At 58.8% G+C, this 13,344-nt stretch overlaps 1 protein-coding gene across 1 annotated transcript in view; it reads right to left on the bottom strand.

The window, feature by feature from the left end:
• Positions 1–919, bottom strand: part of CBX4 (chromobox homolog 4) — a 6,452-nt gene extending 5,533 nt beyond the window's left edge. Inside the window, exons 1-2 of the mRNA XM_006886335.1 lie at positions 768–919; positions 251–643 (exon numbers count right to left, since the gene is read on the bottom strand). Coding sequence (XP_006886397.1) covers positions 251–643; positions 768–919 — 545 coding nt within the window. The remainder of the gene's footprint in view (positions 1–250; positions 644–767) is intronic.
• Positions 920–13,344: the final 12,425 nt, after the last annotated feature.

Raw genomic sequence — 13,344 nt, 5'->3', positions numbered from 1 at the left:
GCCGCGGTGCAGGGGAGGGAGCTGCGAGCCGGGCTGGGGAGGCTGCGGGAGCGAGCGAGGCCCGGGTAGAGAGGTGTGTCGCCTAGGGGCGGGGGTGACACGATGGAGACATTGTTGCCAGCGGCCCCCCCAGTCTCCGGATCGGCGCCTGGGCCTCCCCCTCGCCGCTCCCGCTCGTCTTGCACGGCCCGGGGACCCCTGCTGGGGGCCACGGAAGCATTCACTGCAATTTTCAGTTGCACCGAATTGCGTCATGTACGCCCCGGACGCCAGGGACACCTGGGTCCCACCGGCAGGGGGCAGAATCGGGGCCGGGGCAGCGGGCGCCCCCACCCTGGCTCCCACGGCCGCCCGCGGCGCCCCGGGGCAATTAGGATCGGGCGCGAAGCGCGCGCCAGGGAGAGGAGCGAGGGGCGAGGGCGAAGAGCAGCCAGCCTTGAGGCCTGGTTTGCTCGGTAGGGCCTCAGCGAGAACCGGGCTCAGTCCACCCGTCTCCATCGGCTCCCAGTTTATACTCGCTCCTCTCCATGGCGAGGTGGGGACGCCCGGTGTCCTGGAGCCAAGCAGGGGCCGAGGCAGGAAGAGATCAAAGGGGGCGCGGAGGTTATTTGGGGTCCGCTTGAGATGGGGGAATTTCATAGTTCTTGGGAGTGGGAAGAGGTGAAGGCTGAGCCGGGAAGAGCTGGGCCGGCGCGAATGGGATGTGAAAGGAATGGCGGGGAGCCACGCCGTGATTACAAGTTCGCGCCCCGGTCCCGGCCTAGCACAAGCCCTCCGATCGAGGCCCCAGAGAGGCCTCGAGTGTGAAGTTTAGCACCTCTGGCGGCAAAGCAGTGTGCTCCGGCCGGGGAGCTCCGCGTCCCCCGTGGCCTCTGGAGGGCGCCGACAGCGGGCCACGAGCACCGCGGGGCCCCGGCATGGGGGCCGGGGCCAGGGGCGCCCTCCCTGGGTGTGTCCGGTTCTTGAAGGACGGAGCAGGAAGCTTTCGCAATTCCTTGGCTGAGCTTCTCCGGAGGAAGACAAGGAGCAAAAGAAGAGCGAATGTGGGGGGGGGAGCAGAGCCATCCGGGTCTCCGCGCCCGCCCGCCACACGTCCTGGGGTGCTGGGCGGCGACTGCGCGCGGACTCCGCGAGCGGGGGTGGGGCGCGGTGCAGAAGCGAACCCCCAAAGCGCGCCCGGGCGTGCGTTCTCCCAGGAGCCCGGGAAGCCTGCTGTCTGGAGCGCACACGCCGCCACCGCTCCACCATTCCGCCCGCACCTGGCGGCGCCGGATCCGCAGCGCGGCGGCCTCTGCCGGGGAACCCGCGCGGCTCCTCCCCTTGCAGGGGTGCTGGGCTGGGGGTTCCTCCCACTGCAGCGAGGGGTGCGATCCTCGGGCACTGGAGGTGCACACCTGTGACTCCCCGAGAGATCTGGCTAGGGACGGGAAGGTGGGGCGACCCCTACCTGCTGTTTATGCAAGCGGGGGGAGTGTGTGCGTGTGTGGGTGGGGGTGCGGGTGGGGGGTGCTTGCGCGGCTGGGGGTGCGTGCGCGAGTTCTTTTAGGGGAACAGGAAAGGGTCTGCTGTTCTCGGGCTGTCCCCTGAGCCTCTTGTCCAGGGTAGATGGAGAGGGACGAGCAGCCTCGGGAGGGCTCAGGGTCCCCAGACCAGTGCGGGTCGCCTGTCCATGACAGTCTTGGTCTGGTAGAGCCGCCGCCCGGTCCCTGCTCCCACGGTGGGCGCTGTCCCCCTGGACGGGGTGTCTACAAACTTTCCTCTCCCGCTGACTGTCCGGGAAGGGGCTGAACTTCCCTGCGCCCGCCCGCCCCTCACTCGAAAATCCCCTGGAAAAGCCGCCTCCGGAGGGTGTTTCCGCGGCGCCCGCCTGGCCGGGGTGGGTAGGTCAGTGGTCGGTAAGCCTCCTGACCACCAGGGGCGTCGGACCCCGCAGGCCGCTTGCTCGCTGCCTTACTTGCTCTGGCACGGCCTTCGGGGACTCATGCTTGTGCCCGGGGCCACACACGGGCCCGACCAGAATCGCGAGGGCAAGTTCGCGCAGAAGCGGGGCGGGCTGGACCCCGAAGAGCTGGGTCCGCCTGCCCCCCACCCGAGGGAGCGGCTCGGATGGCCCCCAAGGCCGGTCTTGTGTGGATCTGCTTGTGCCTTGGTGGAGGGGAGTAGATCCCCTAACGCCCCAGGCCTGGAGCTGGCTGCCCCGCCCCACGAGGACTCCACGAAGACCAGAAACCCCAGCTGCCGCGTCGTGGCTGCGCGCGGTGGTTCCGTCCAGGGGAGGGGTGCACGGATCCGGGGACAAGTCCACGCCAGCGCTCGGCCTTACTTGGGGCTGGACCTTAGGCCACTTCTTCGGGGCTAGTGGGTGGCGGAGGCCTCTTTGGTCCGCGGAAGCACCAACCGGTGGCCAGGAGCAAGCAGGACAAACTCGCAGGGCGCTCTGGAAGCCCCCCCTGACTCACCCGACAGCCCCTCCGGAAACCTCCCGCCGGCGCCCTTCCCACCCCATCTCAGGTCTTGGCTCCTCCAGGATTCCCAGAAGCTTCGGCGGGGGCCCTTGTCCCCCCTACCCGGATGCGTGAACCTAAGGGGAACCCCGATAAGGGCCATTGGAATGCGCATCTGACACTCACCGCTCCCCTCCCCACTCAGGTGGCAGCCCCCCCAGCTCTACTGCAAGACAGAAGTGGCCAGACTGTCACTTCAGCTGTGGCCCCCAGCGGCCCCCAGGGGCCCTCACGTGAGGAGGGGCCTACCCACCCATCCCTAGGCTCGCGGAGGAGGAGGAGGAGGCGTGAGCCGGCTCTGGGACACCAGAAACCTGCCATGTCTAGGGACCGAAGGTGGTCACCCACAGACCGGTCCAAAAGGACATGACCCCGCAGAGCGAGGAAGCAACTTCTAAAGACTCGCTGTCCCCAGATGGACCGTCCACCAGGTCCCAGACCGCCGCTCTGGGCTCATCTGCCCGCGTCTCGGCACTCCGCTCAGCGGGCTCACTGCGGCGGCTTCCCCGCGGGGTGGGCCCGAGGGGGTGGACAGCAGGGGGAACAAGTCCCTCCACCAAGCCTGGCGGGCTTTCCTCTGCACACTCTGTCGCCTGACCTTAGCCGGGAGCTAACTCCCTTCGACTTCAGAGTGGCCTTCTGGACGTTCTTTTCAGCGGGGGCCAGGGCCAAGGGCTTGGGGGACGTGGATGAATGACTGCGCCCGTTCCCTGCACTTTGTCACCTACCCTCTCCCCACAAGGTGACCTGTCTGTACGCGCCCCTCTGCCTCCCCCCTGTACCCGCTTCTGTCTCTGCCAAAAAGGGTCGGTTTTCATTTTGTTTGCGAAGACCCACCCAAACGAGCTGGAGCCGAGAGTTCAAGCGGGGACGTGGCCTGGCGCCGAGGCAGTGGCCCCTGGGTAGGGCCCCGGCACCCCTCGGGGCCACACGGGTCCCCTTGGGCCGCGCCTCCACATTACAACACGCGGGGGTAGCCGCTCAAGGCAGGACTCGGTGTTTTCCGCGCACTCGGCCGACCTACCCCTCCCCGAGGCCTGGCCACCTCCCCGGCGTCTGGGTCTCCCGGTGAGCGGCGGCGGTTCGCTCAGCACCGAGCTTCAGATGTGGCCTTTCTAGTCGCCGCCTCCCCTGCCCGCCGCCGCGCGCGCTCACAACGGCCTCCGCGGCCTTGGTGCTGATTTATTAGGGTTCGTTCGCCCGCAGCCTCCCCACTGGGCCCCCTTCGCCCCGAGGCTCGCCCCTGTGTGCTCGCGGCCGCAGTCTGCGCTCGGCTGCCTCGGTCGCGCCCCCAGCCCGGCGGGGCCCACACACAGGGAACGGCTGTTTCTTTCCCTTTCAGCCGAAAGCGGCTGCAGTTCGGCCGGGAACGAGTGGAACGGCGGCGGACCCCGGGGTGCTCGCCAGATAAACGCGCGCCCCCGACCCCCGCGGCGCCCCGTCCCCGCGCGCCCAAGGCGACGTGCGTGCAGGGCGGGGGTGACAGGCTTGCGCCAAGCGGGGAGGCTGGCGCGCCCCCACCCCGAGCAAGCCGCGCGATCGCAGGCCGGGGGGGGGGGGGTTGGCGGCCCCGTCCCCCACGCTGGCAGGAACCGCGAGGACGTGCTGGGAGGCCGCGTCCTGCGTCGCTGCGCGAGCGAGAGGGGAGGGGCAGAGGCTCGGAGCCGAGGCCGCGCGTCGCCAGCGTCCTATCGATCCCTAGGGGAGGCGCGGCGAATCCCACCCGGCCCTTCCCTTGCAGGGTCGCGGTGACAGCGCAGGGGGTGTCCAGGGCTCCAGGGACCCGGGATGGCGCCTGGAAAGGCCTGGACAGCAAGACTCTGGGTTCCGGTTCGGGGCGGGTGGTGAGGCTCCAGGTACCCCCAAGCTTCACCTCGCCTGTTTCAGTCTGGCCATGGTCATTTTCCGAGCTGAGTCTGGCCGCCTTGCCACTTTGTCCCTCCCTATCCAGGCTCTCGTCCTCACCGTACGCCCACCTCCGTGGAGAACGTCAGACCTGGTCACCCAGCCACGGAGGTCACGCAGCCACGAAGCTCCCTCTGTCCTGCCTTCCCAAATCCTGATATAACTCTGGGTGTGGCCTAGGCCTCTGCCGGAAAGACACCCCAAGTTTATCAAACAAGTCCCCCTCCCCAGCTTCTTCCAGAAGGCATTTCCAGGCTTGGCCTCCAGGACCCCCAGAGATCCCCCCCCCCACACTGGGCCACCAGAAGAAGCCCCCCAGGGGCGCGAGGAGCCTGCACCGGGCAAGCCCTCCTCTAGGGGGCGCGCTGCCTCAGTGGTCAGGCCTGACCCCTGCCTGGTGGAGGCCAGCAAGTGGCCAGTGGGGCCTGGTGCCCAGAGCACACCCACCCTGTGCCCTGTGTCCTCCCTTCTCTCAGATGCTGCACTTTGGGGATCAAAAGCAACAGGCCCCAGGAGGACTAGGAGCTGTGGGGACCACACAAGCCAGGCAGGAGCACCTTAATGGGGCGCGCCTTGGCACGGGAAGCAGACCACATGTGCAGCACACACGCCTTTTGATGTTAGTCTGAAAATTACATGCAGGTCACCAGTACACCAGGGGTAGGACTGGTGGCCTTGCCCTGCAGCCCTCCTCAGCTGTCCAGTCTAGACTGAGCTCCCTGGAGCAAAGGATACTTTGCCCTGAAGCTCAGACCTCAGCCTTCCCCTAGAGGACACTCAAGCGGGGTGAGGGGAAGGGGCCCAGGCCTCTGATGGGACTAATGACCTTGAGAAAGGACAAGGTTAGGCATCTGTCTTGAGAGTATTTACAACCAGAAGGTGAAGTTCCAGTCAAATCCAGAAAGCCATTTTTTTCTGGGCTTAGGCAACCATGGAAAGGGAGAGGGAATATTACGAATGCAGCTGTGTGTGTCTGAAAATGGCTGTGTGCACATTGTGTGTGTCCACACTCAAGCATGTGCACGTCCCTGTGTACATGCTTGATCATATCTGCATTCACACGTGCACATGCATTGGTGTGGTTTTCACGCTAGCGTACACATGCACATACATGCATATACAAGCACATGCTACATTTGCGCACACGTTATATGCATGCATGTGCACACATGCACACACACAAGCATGCACTCACTAGCTCACACCCACCCACACCCACACATGCACACTCACACACTCAACAGAGCTTGCTGGCCCTCCTTCCTGCTCTGGAGGCACAGCCCCGAGTCCCATCATGCTTTTACAATAAGAAGCATTTACTATATAACAAGAATCCATTTCTTTATACCAATGCAGTTGTAGACTGTAATATCTAAATAAATGCAAGTTACATTTACATACGTGCACTGGTGACTTGATGGTAACGAGTTGCACTGTTAACCCAAAGTTAGGTAGTTCGAATCCACCAGCTGTTTTGTGGGAGAAAGATGAGCTCCTGTGTGACTTATCGCCTCTGAAAACCCACTGGAGGGTCAGGTATGAGTCCGTTGTAAATGGACAGTACATCCTAACAACGATGTGTGTATATATACAATGAAGAGGTCCAGAAAGGCTGTGCTCTGGGAAACGCCTTGCTCTGGGCAGTCCTCTGGGGGACCCTTGAGCAGGTGGTTCCTCCTGGGAACTCGCTCTGTCGTCTGCTTCCTGGGACACTTGGCCAGTATCCTCATCAGTCCCTGGGCCCTCACTGTGGGATGCGAGTCTGTGGGATGCTGCTGATGCTGTGAACAGACAGGGAACCAGCACAGAAAACACAGGCCCTCACGTCTGTTCTGTTCTTCCCAGAGTTCGTCCCGAGTGGCTCTGGCCGGCTCTAGCACAACGACTTTCCTTGGACGCTGTCTGGACTGTGTCAGCGGCTGATTGCCCTTGATCTGACAGTAATGCTGTAACGCGCAGATTCTGTACTTTTTTGATGCATCCGTGTCGAAGGCTCAGACATGGACCCCTTCTCTCTGCCACCCACCACTTTGCTTGACGTGGGCGTTTGCTTTGATTGCAAAGAGATGAAAGCTCCTTGTACGGAGAGGATCTTCCTCTGAGCCTGTTGGTGATTACAGGGATATTTGTGTTCTAGTTACCCGTTTCTGGCCTGGAGACTGAGGAATAGCACCACGCCAGGAAGCTGTTGGCACCCGTGGGAGGCATGTCTCTGAGAATTTCTAGAAGAAACTGCAGCTATGCAGTGCACCACGATGAGGCCTGGCCCTCCCACTCAGCTTTGCTGGTGATGCTCAATGGCCCCTGAGACCCACAGGCAGAGGCAGGCCCGTTCACTAAGCCTGACCCCCTGAGTCTTTCCCCAGGTCGACCCTGACACACAGACAGACGTGCTCTGGACTTTCAGCCAGCAGACCAAGGGCTTCTGGGTCTCTGGTTCCTCTGTGCTGCCTTTGCAGCCCGAGCTGGGTGAGACTGTCCCGGCCATCAGCTCCCGAATGTCCCTGGAGTCACCAAGTAGCACTGAGTGCTGGTGAGTGTGTGTCAGGGACACCTCGGGCCTGGGGCAGCTCGAGTGTGGTCCATGTAGCAGCCAGTAGAGAAAGCTGTGTGCCTGGCCAGGCAGCTGCATTGCGTGTACACGCCCTTCCTTTCCTGTCCGGCGTTAGAAGGCCTCCTCTTAGCAAGGTCCACCAGCATCTTCCAGCCCTGGGGGTGTCCTTTCAGCACCTAGCTGGGGAAGACTGGCTAAGTGTTAGGTGTCGGTGGCCCACCAAGGAGATCGGGACCTTGCTAATAATGTAAATAAGATAAATAGCACCTTTTGGTATTTTACACAAAGAAAGACGTGCAGATTACCGACATGGGGGTGGTCAGTTTTGCGACCCTGCTGTGATAAATTGAGCAGGTTCAGAGACAGAAGCTGAGACTGTCTTCTTCATCAGCAACAAGAGAAAAATAGAAAGTGTCGCACGTCCTTTGGGCCAGAGACTCCGGGGCGAGCCAGAGATGATGAGAGACAGGATGAGATTAATGGCAGTGCGGGCAGAGGCAGCAGAGAGGGGTGGATATTCAGAGACAGGCGTGAGGCAGAGCTGAGCTAGGTCTGCTGCCCGCAGGACCAACGCCCAGTGCGTTGACCTGGGCTCACTGGTGGAGGGGGTGGTAGGAACTGAAAGAGCTTTGTGACACTGGCCGGGCTCAGGGCAGGGCCTGAAGTCAGGAGGCTGCCTGTGAATGTGCTGGAGAAGCGGCTGTTGTGACGAGGAATTGGTGCCTTGGGTGTCCAACCTGAACTGTAACCTGCTACTTCCCTGTTGTTGTTGGGGGCTGCTGAGTTAACGACCCTCTGAACAGCAGATCTGAACCCTGCCCTCTCCTGCTCCTGCGCCGGCTTCATGGGCTTGAATGCCTTTGTTACTGTCACCGGATCAATCCATTTCCTTGTGGGTCTCCCTCTCTTTTTCTGACCCTTTACCTTGGCTAGTATGACGTTTTTCTAAGAACTGGCCCTTCCTGACAGTGGAAAGAGAACTGACTCATGCACGGATGGTCAGAAGAATACGTAAGTCTGTCCTGGAGGACAGGCAGGCAGAGTGCTGGGTAGAGGCAAGGATGGTCAAACTTCCTCTCACATCATTTGGGCATCTTTCTTCCATCATGGCACATAATCACGGTTGTCTGTGAGTTCTGTGTGGCCATTGCAACAAATCCACAAGCCTCATAGTAGAGCAGAGAGCTCTGGTGGCTTAGTGGGAAGGAATTGTGCTACCAACACCAAGGCCTGCTGTTCAAATCCACCAGCTGCTCTGTGGTAGAGAGCGGAGACTCCCTCCCGTGTGCCTTCTTGCCTTTGAAAGCCCCCTAGAGGGTCAGCTGTGGGCCGGTTCCAACTCAACGGGACTGACAAGCAGCAGCAGCAATAGAGTGATGAGGCCCAGGCCTGGGGTGGAGTCAGAAGTGACAGGAGAATGTGGGGGCTGTCTGAGGGCACAGGATGCAGCGCCGGGCCACCCATGTCCCTGGTGGGAAGTCCTCTTTCTTGCGGTGGTCAGACTTTGTCACCCTCACCCCGGCTGCATTGCTTTTATAGCCAGTGAGTCCCCCAGATCCTTCAGTTCCGTGGACATATTTGTCACAGGACAAAGCACGGCCCAGCCCCGTGCCATCCTCAGACTCGCTGCTGGCCTGTCCACTGTTGTAGCCATGGTGCCAATCCATTTCTCAGAGGGGCTTCCCCTTCCCCAGGGACCCTCTACCTTAGCAAACCCGATGCCCTTCTCCTGGCCCCTCCTGTTAACATGCCAGAGGACGAGAGACGATAGCTATTAGCCTTCCGTTCTGACGGCTTTGTGTTTTCTAGCCGGTCTGGGTCTGACTCCTTTCTCTCAGGGTGTCTTCCAGGTGTGTCTGGGGTGCAGGTCAGGCTTCACCTCTCCTCAGGCTCTGAGTGGTAGGTATTCCACTTCAGGGATTCTAGTCCGTTGTAGGGCTGGGACACATTTTATTCATTTATTTCTATTATTTTTAATAAAAGTTTACAGAGACTTAGAGTTTCCAGTCATTTATTGTTGCACTTTTCTCCCTGCCCACCTCTCCGCCCCCCAGTTCACTCTTCTCCTTGAAAAAGAAAAGAAAAACTCTTTCATTGTTATACAATCCCTCCCCCCCAAGTCCATTCTACTGTGCAACCTTCATTCTGGACTCCTGTCATGGCAATAATACCCAATCATATATCCCTTTTAAACAGTTCTCTCCCTCATCTGTTTCAATTCCTCTCCTTTTTCTTTGTCTTCCCTCAACCCTGATGTCAGTCTCATTTTACAACAGTGGCCTTACGCAATATTTGTCCTTTTGTGACTGAGATATTTCACTCAGCATGATGTCCTCCAGGGTCACCGTTTTTGAATAATATTGCATGAGTTCCTTGTTTTTTCAATGCTGCATAGTATTTCATTGTGTGAATATACCACAGCTTCTCTATCCATTCGTTTGTTGATGGGCTGGGCCACATTTTAGTAATGCCTTTATCTATTATTGATGGACACATGGCTTTTTGCAACGTCTGGCTGGAGTAAACTGTGCAGCAGGGGACATGAGAACAACTGTATCTGTTTGTGTCCCAGCTTTCAAGTCTGTGCTAGGAGTGGGGGTCCACCAGCAGGTCATGTGGTGGTTCTATTTAACTCCCTGATGAACCCCTACACCGATTTCCACAGCCCCTGACCCAGGTGGTGTCCACACAGCAAGGCCTGGGGTGTCCACTTTCTCCTCCTATTTGACCACACTTGTTAGTGTCTGTGTTTTAACACAAACACTATTGGTGGGTGTAAAGTGATGTTTCACGGTGGCTTTGATCTGTATTTCCCTTTTCTACACCCTTTTTTCTGGCCTAGATAATCAGGGTGGACAAAGAACACCTATCTTCTGTCCGTCTTGGTCCCAAGTGGATGAGGGCTCACAGTGCAGTTTCTGAAACTTTGGCAGGGGGCAGAGAGGAGTGCCTCACCCTTGCAAGCGTGCTGGACCCCAACTGTTGCCTTGGGCCACATCGTGGGCTGTCAGGACCCAGGCCCTTATATGTTCAACAGAGAAGGCCCCTTTCTCTTTAAGTCCACAAGATTCTGCCATTTCTTTAAAATCACAGCAGATAAGCAAAGTGGTGGGTGGTGGGGACATGGGGCTCTTTGTGAACCCTCAGCTGAGTGAGTCATGGAGCACCGGGAGGCAGAAGCACTCAGCAGAGCAGGACTCCAGGTTGCCAAGGTGAACCTGTCGATAGAGTATTGAACAGGCCGGTCCAGTGGCTGTAATTGTCTGTCTGAAGCAGACAGCCTCTGGCCCTCCTTGCTCGTCGGAGCACGCAGGCCTGATGGATCCTGGGAGGGCAGGGGGTCTGGAGAAGGAACCCAGCCCCTCCTGAGGACTGCACTCGTCCCAAATCTAGGGGCTCCATTCTGCCCACATCCTTGTCTGGCTGTGAATCCGTCTGTCCTTCAGCCTGAGGAAGCTATCTGGAAGGGACCCCTCAGCCCTAGACAAAGCCAGAGGGCGGAGCCCAGTGCAGCTTGAGTGCTGATCCGCACCGTCTTGAAAGGTGGGAGATCTGAACGCATCTGCCTCTTGAAGGGAGAAAGATGAGACGGTCATTTCTCATGAAGATTTACAAGCTCAGAAGGCCCGGGGCAGCGTCCTCTGTCCTGCGGGGTCCTCTGTCCTGTGGGGTCCTCTGTTCTGCGGGGTCACTGTCAACTGGAGCTGACTCCAAACCTGTGAGAGGGGTGGGTTGGCTTTGCTCAAAGAGGATGAAGACTTTCAACACGGGGGCAGCTGAGACGCTGCCCGGGCCCTTCCGAGGGGGGTCTTGTGGACACTGTGATTCTGCCTTTCGCCCTCCCCCAGCAGCTCATTGCCCCCCGACCCCTAACTCACCAGGGGCTGACTCACTAAGCGACAGGAGACCCTAGGGCTAAGGCATCCACTAACTTCATCACCCCTGCTGGGTCCGGCCCCCAGCTGGGGTCAAGTCCGCTGGGGCAAAGCAGGGAGAGGGCCGGCGAGGCAGGCACTTCAGGGGTGTCCTTGTCAGGTCTTCTGGAACCCTCCCACTGTGATTTTCACTGGCTCGGCTGACTCCTGGCCACTCCGTGTGTCGCATCACAGGTCACACTGACCCTCCCCGAGATGGGTGGACGCGAGGCCCGCAGTGACAGGTCTGAGCATGCTGGGTCATCAGGCTGCTGCAGGACAGGGCGAGGCATGCGGGTGCTGTCCACGGGTCATTGGGGCTCGGGGTTGACTCTGTGGCTCATTCCTGCAGCCCCTCGCATTGCTGCCCACCCTCCCCTGGCCTGTACTCTGGGTTCAGCTCCTCTCTGTCGCACAGAGGACATGGTCTGCAGGGTGTTCGCACAGGTGGTTGTCCTGCTGGGAGGGGCCTCTGTGAGGCAGGCCTGATCGCCCTCTGGTATAACTGAGGCTGTTTGTAGACCTCACTGGCCTGGATCAGCGGCTTGACGGCTGCGATGCAGTTGCTGTCCTTTTTTTTTTTTTGGCAGGCCAAAACCCTAGTTTATTTCAGCATCAGTGACACCTTAGCCATCAAAAAATAGAACTCTACCACGGGGGACTGGAGTATCTACAGCGAGGCTAAGGTCTGGGCCGCTTCAGGCAATAAGTCAGGTGGTGGCCGCCTCACTTCTGTGCAGGCATCAGGTCATCGATGGGCTGGCCCTGCTCCAGCCGCTGCTCCATGTCAATGAGCAGCTTCACTCCGTCCACCACCATCTCTACCAGCTCCTCGGAGAAGCCCAGGCGTTCAGCGTTGGAGACATCGAAGACCCCGGCCGTGGCAGCCGTGTCCACTCCACCTAGAGGATTGTGGAACCAACTGGTGAAGACACTGGCCATCCAGGACTCACCTGCTCCACTCCCCTGGCCCAGCCTACTCACCTGTGCCCCGCTTCCGCAGCCGTAGCCTCTTGAGCACCTCCGAGAACTTCTCGTGCTGGGCCAGATGGGGCAGCTTGATGTGCACACCTGCCCGCAGCCCCGTGCCCAGGTTGGAGCAGTTGCTGTCTTGATGAGGGCTGATGTAATGGACTAATTCTTCCGTGGATTCTGCTGTGAACGAGGAGTAACCAGAGGTGTGTCCTACCTCGAGTCTGCCCAGACCCTCTTGCTTTTGCTTGGTCTGCATCCTGCAATGGCTTGTCACCTTTGGTTCTTGGACATGACCCAGCGGCCAGCCTTGGAACCATCACTGTCCTTGGCCACGGAGTCAGGAGAAGCTGCTCTCCAGAGTTCTGGCCCATGGACCTGGGCCTTGCCAATCTCTGCAGTGGGTGAGTCATTTCCTTAAGTAAATTCACCTGCCTATGAGCTTGAATTGCCAAGAGAACAATTGGAGAAGGTGCAGCCAGGTTGCTCCGTGGAGGCAAGGATGGTGAAGCGTCATCTCGCGTCCTGTGGGCACGTTGTTAGAAGGGAGTGTTCCCTGGAAAGGGATCTCATGCTAGGAAGGGTGGAAGGTCAAAGAGAGGAAGAGCCTCAATGAGCTGGACTGACTGGTGTCTGCAGCAGCGGGCTCAGGTGTGTCAGCAATGACGAGGACGGGACAGGACAGGACAGGACGGGGCTCAGGTCTGTTGTTCAGGGGTTTGCGATGAGTTATCCTCCACTTGATGGCACCCAACACCAACACCAACAATCTCAGAGCATCTCTGGCTTGGTGTCTACAGAGGCCCCCCCGCCTGAGAAATACCCCTGAGAGCACGTGGTCAGCATGGCTGTCACACTGACCTGCTGTCTGGACGTATGTTGACCTTGCACCTGTTGATAGCCCTCCAGCCAGGGGACCTGTTCCTTTGATGTCACCCTAGCGTCTAGGACATCACCTGGCACACTGCAGATGCCTGGTGGGATACTTGTAACACAGACACTGAGTAAACAGGACTTTTTTTTTCAGATTTTATTTTAATCATTTTAATGAACATTTACAGAGATTTTGGATTTCCATTCATTCATTGTTGCACTTTTCTCCCTGTCCAGCCCTCCCCCTGCCCCACCCTCACCCCAGTTCACTCCTCTCTTTGAAAAGTAAAAGAAAAATTCTTTCTTTGATATGCAAGCCCCCCGCACCCCTACCACCGCCCCATATACACTCCACTATGCAAACTTAATTGTGGACTCTTGTGATAACCATAATACCCTATCATACATTGCTTTTAAATTATTCTTTCCCTCATCTGTTTCAATGTAGTATACACAATTTATCCAGTTTTTCTCAGTCTTACCCCAACCCTGATATCAGTCCCATTTTACAGCAGTGGCACCATGCAGTATTTGTCCTTTTGCGACTGAGATATTTCACTCAGCATGATGTCCTCCAGGGTCACCCATTTTGAATAATATTGCATGAGTTCCTTGTTTTCCA

This window comes from Elephantulus edwardii, unplaced genomic scaffold, assembly GCF_000299155.1.
Source record: "Elephantulus edwardii isolate Elephantulus edwardi_28Jun2011 unplaced genomic scaffold, EleEdw1.0 scaffold00048, whole genome shotgun sequence".
Classification (NCBI taxonomy): domain Eukaryota; kingdom Metazoa; phylum Chordata; class Mammalia; order Macroscelidea; family Macroscelididae; genus Elephantulus; species Elephantulus edwardii.
Note: the sequence above shows the minus strand (reverse complement) of the source record. Positions and strands in the feature narration are given on the sequence as shown.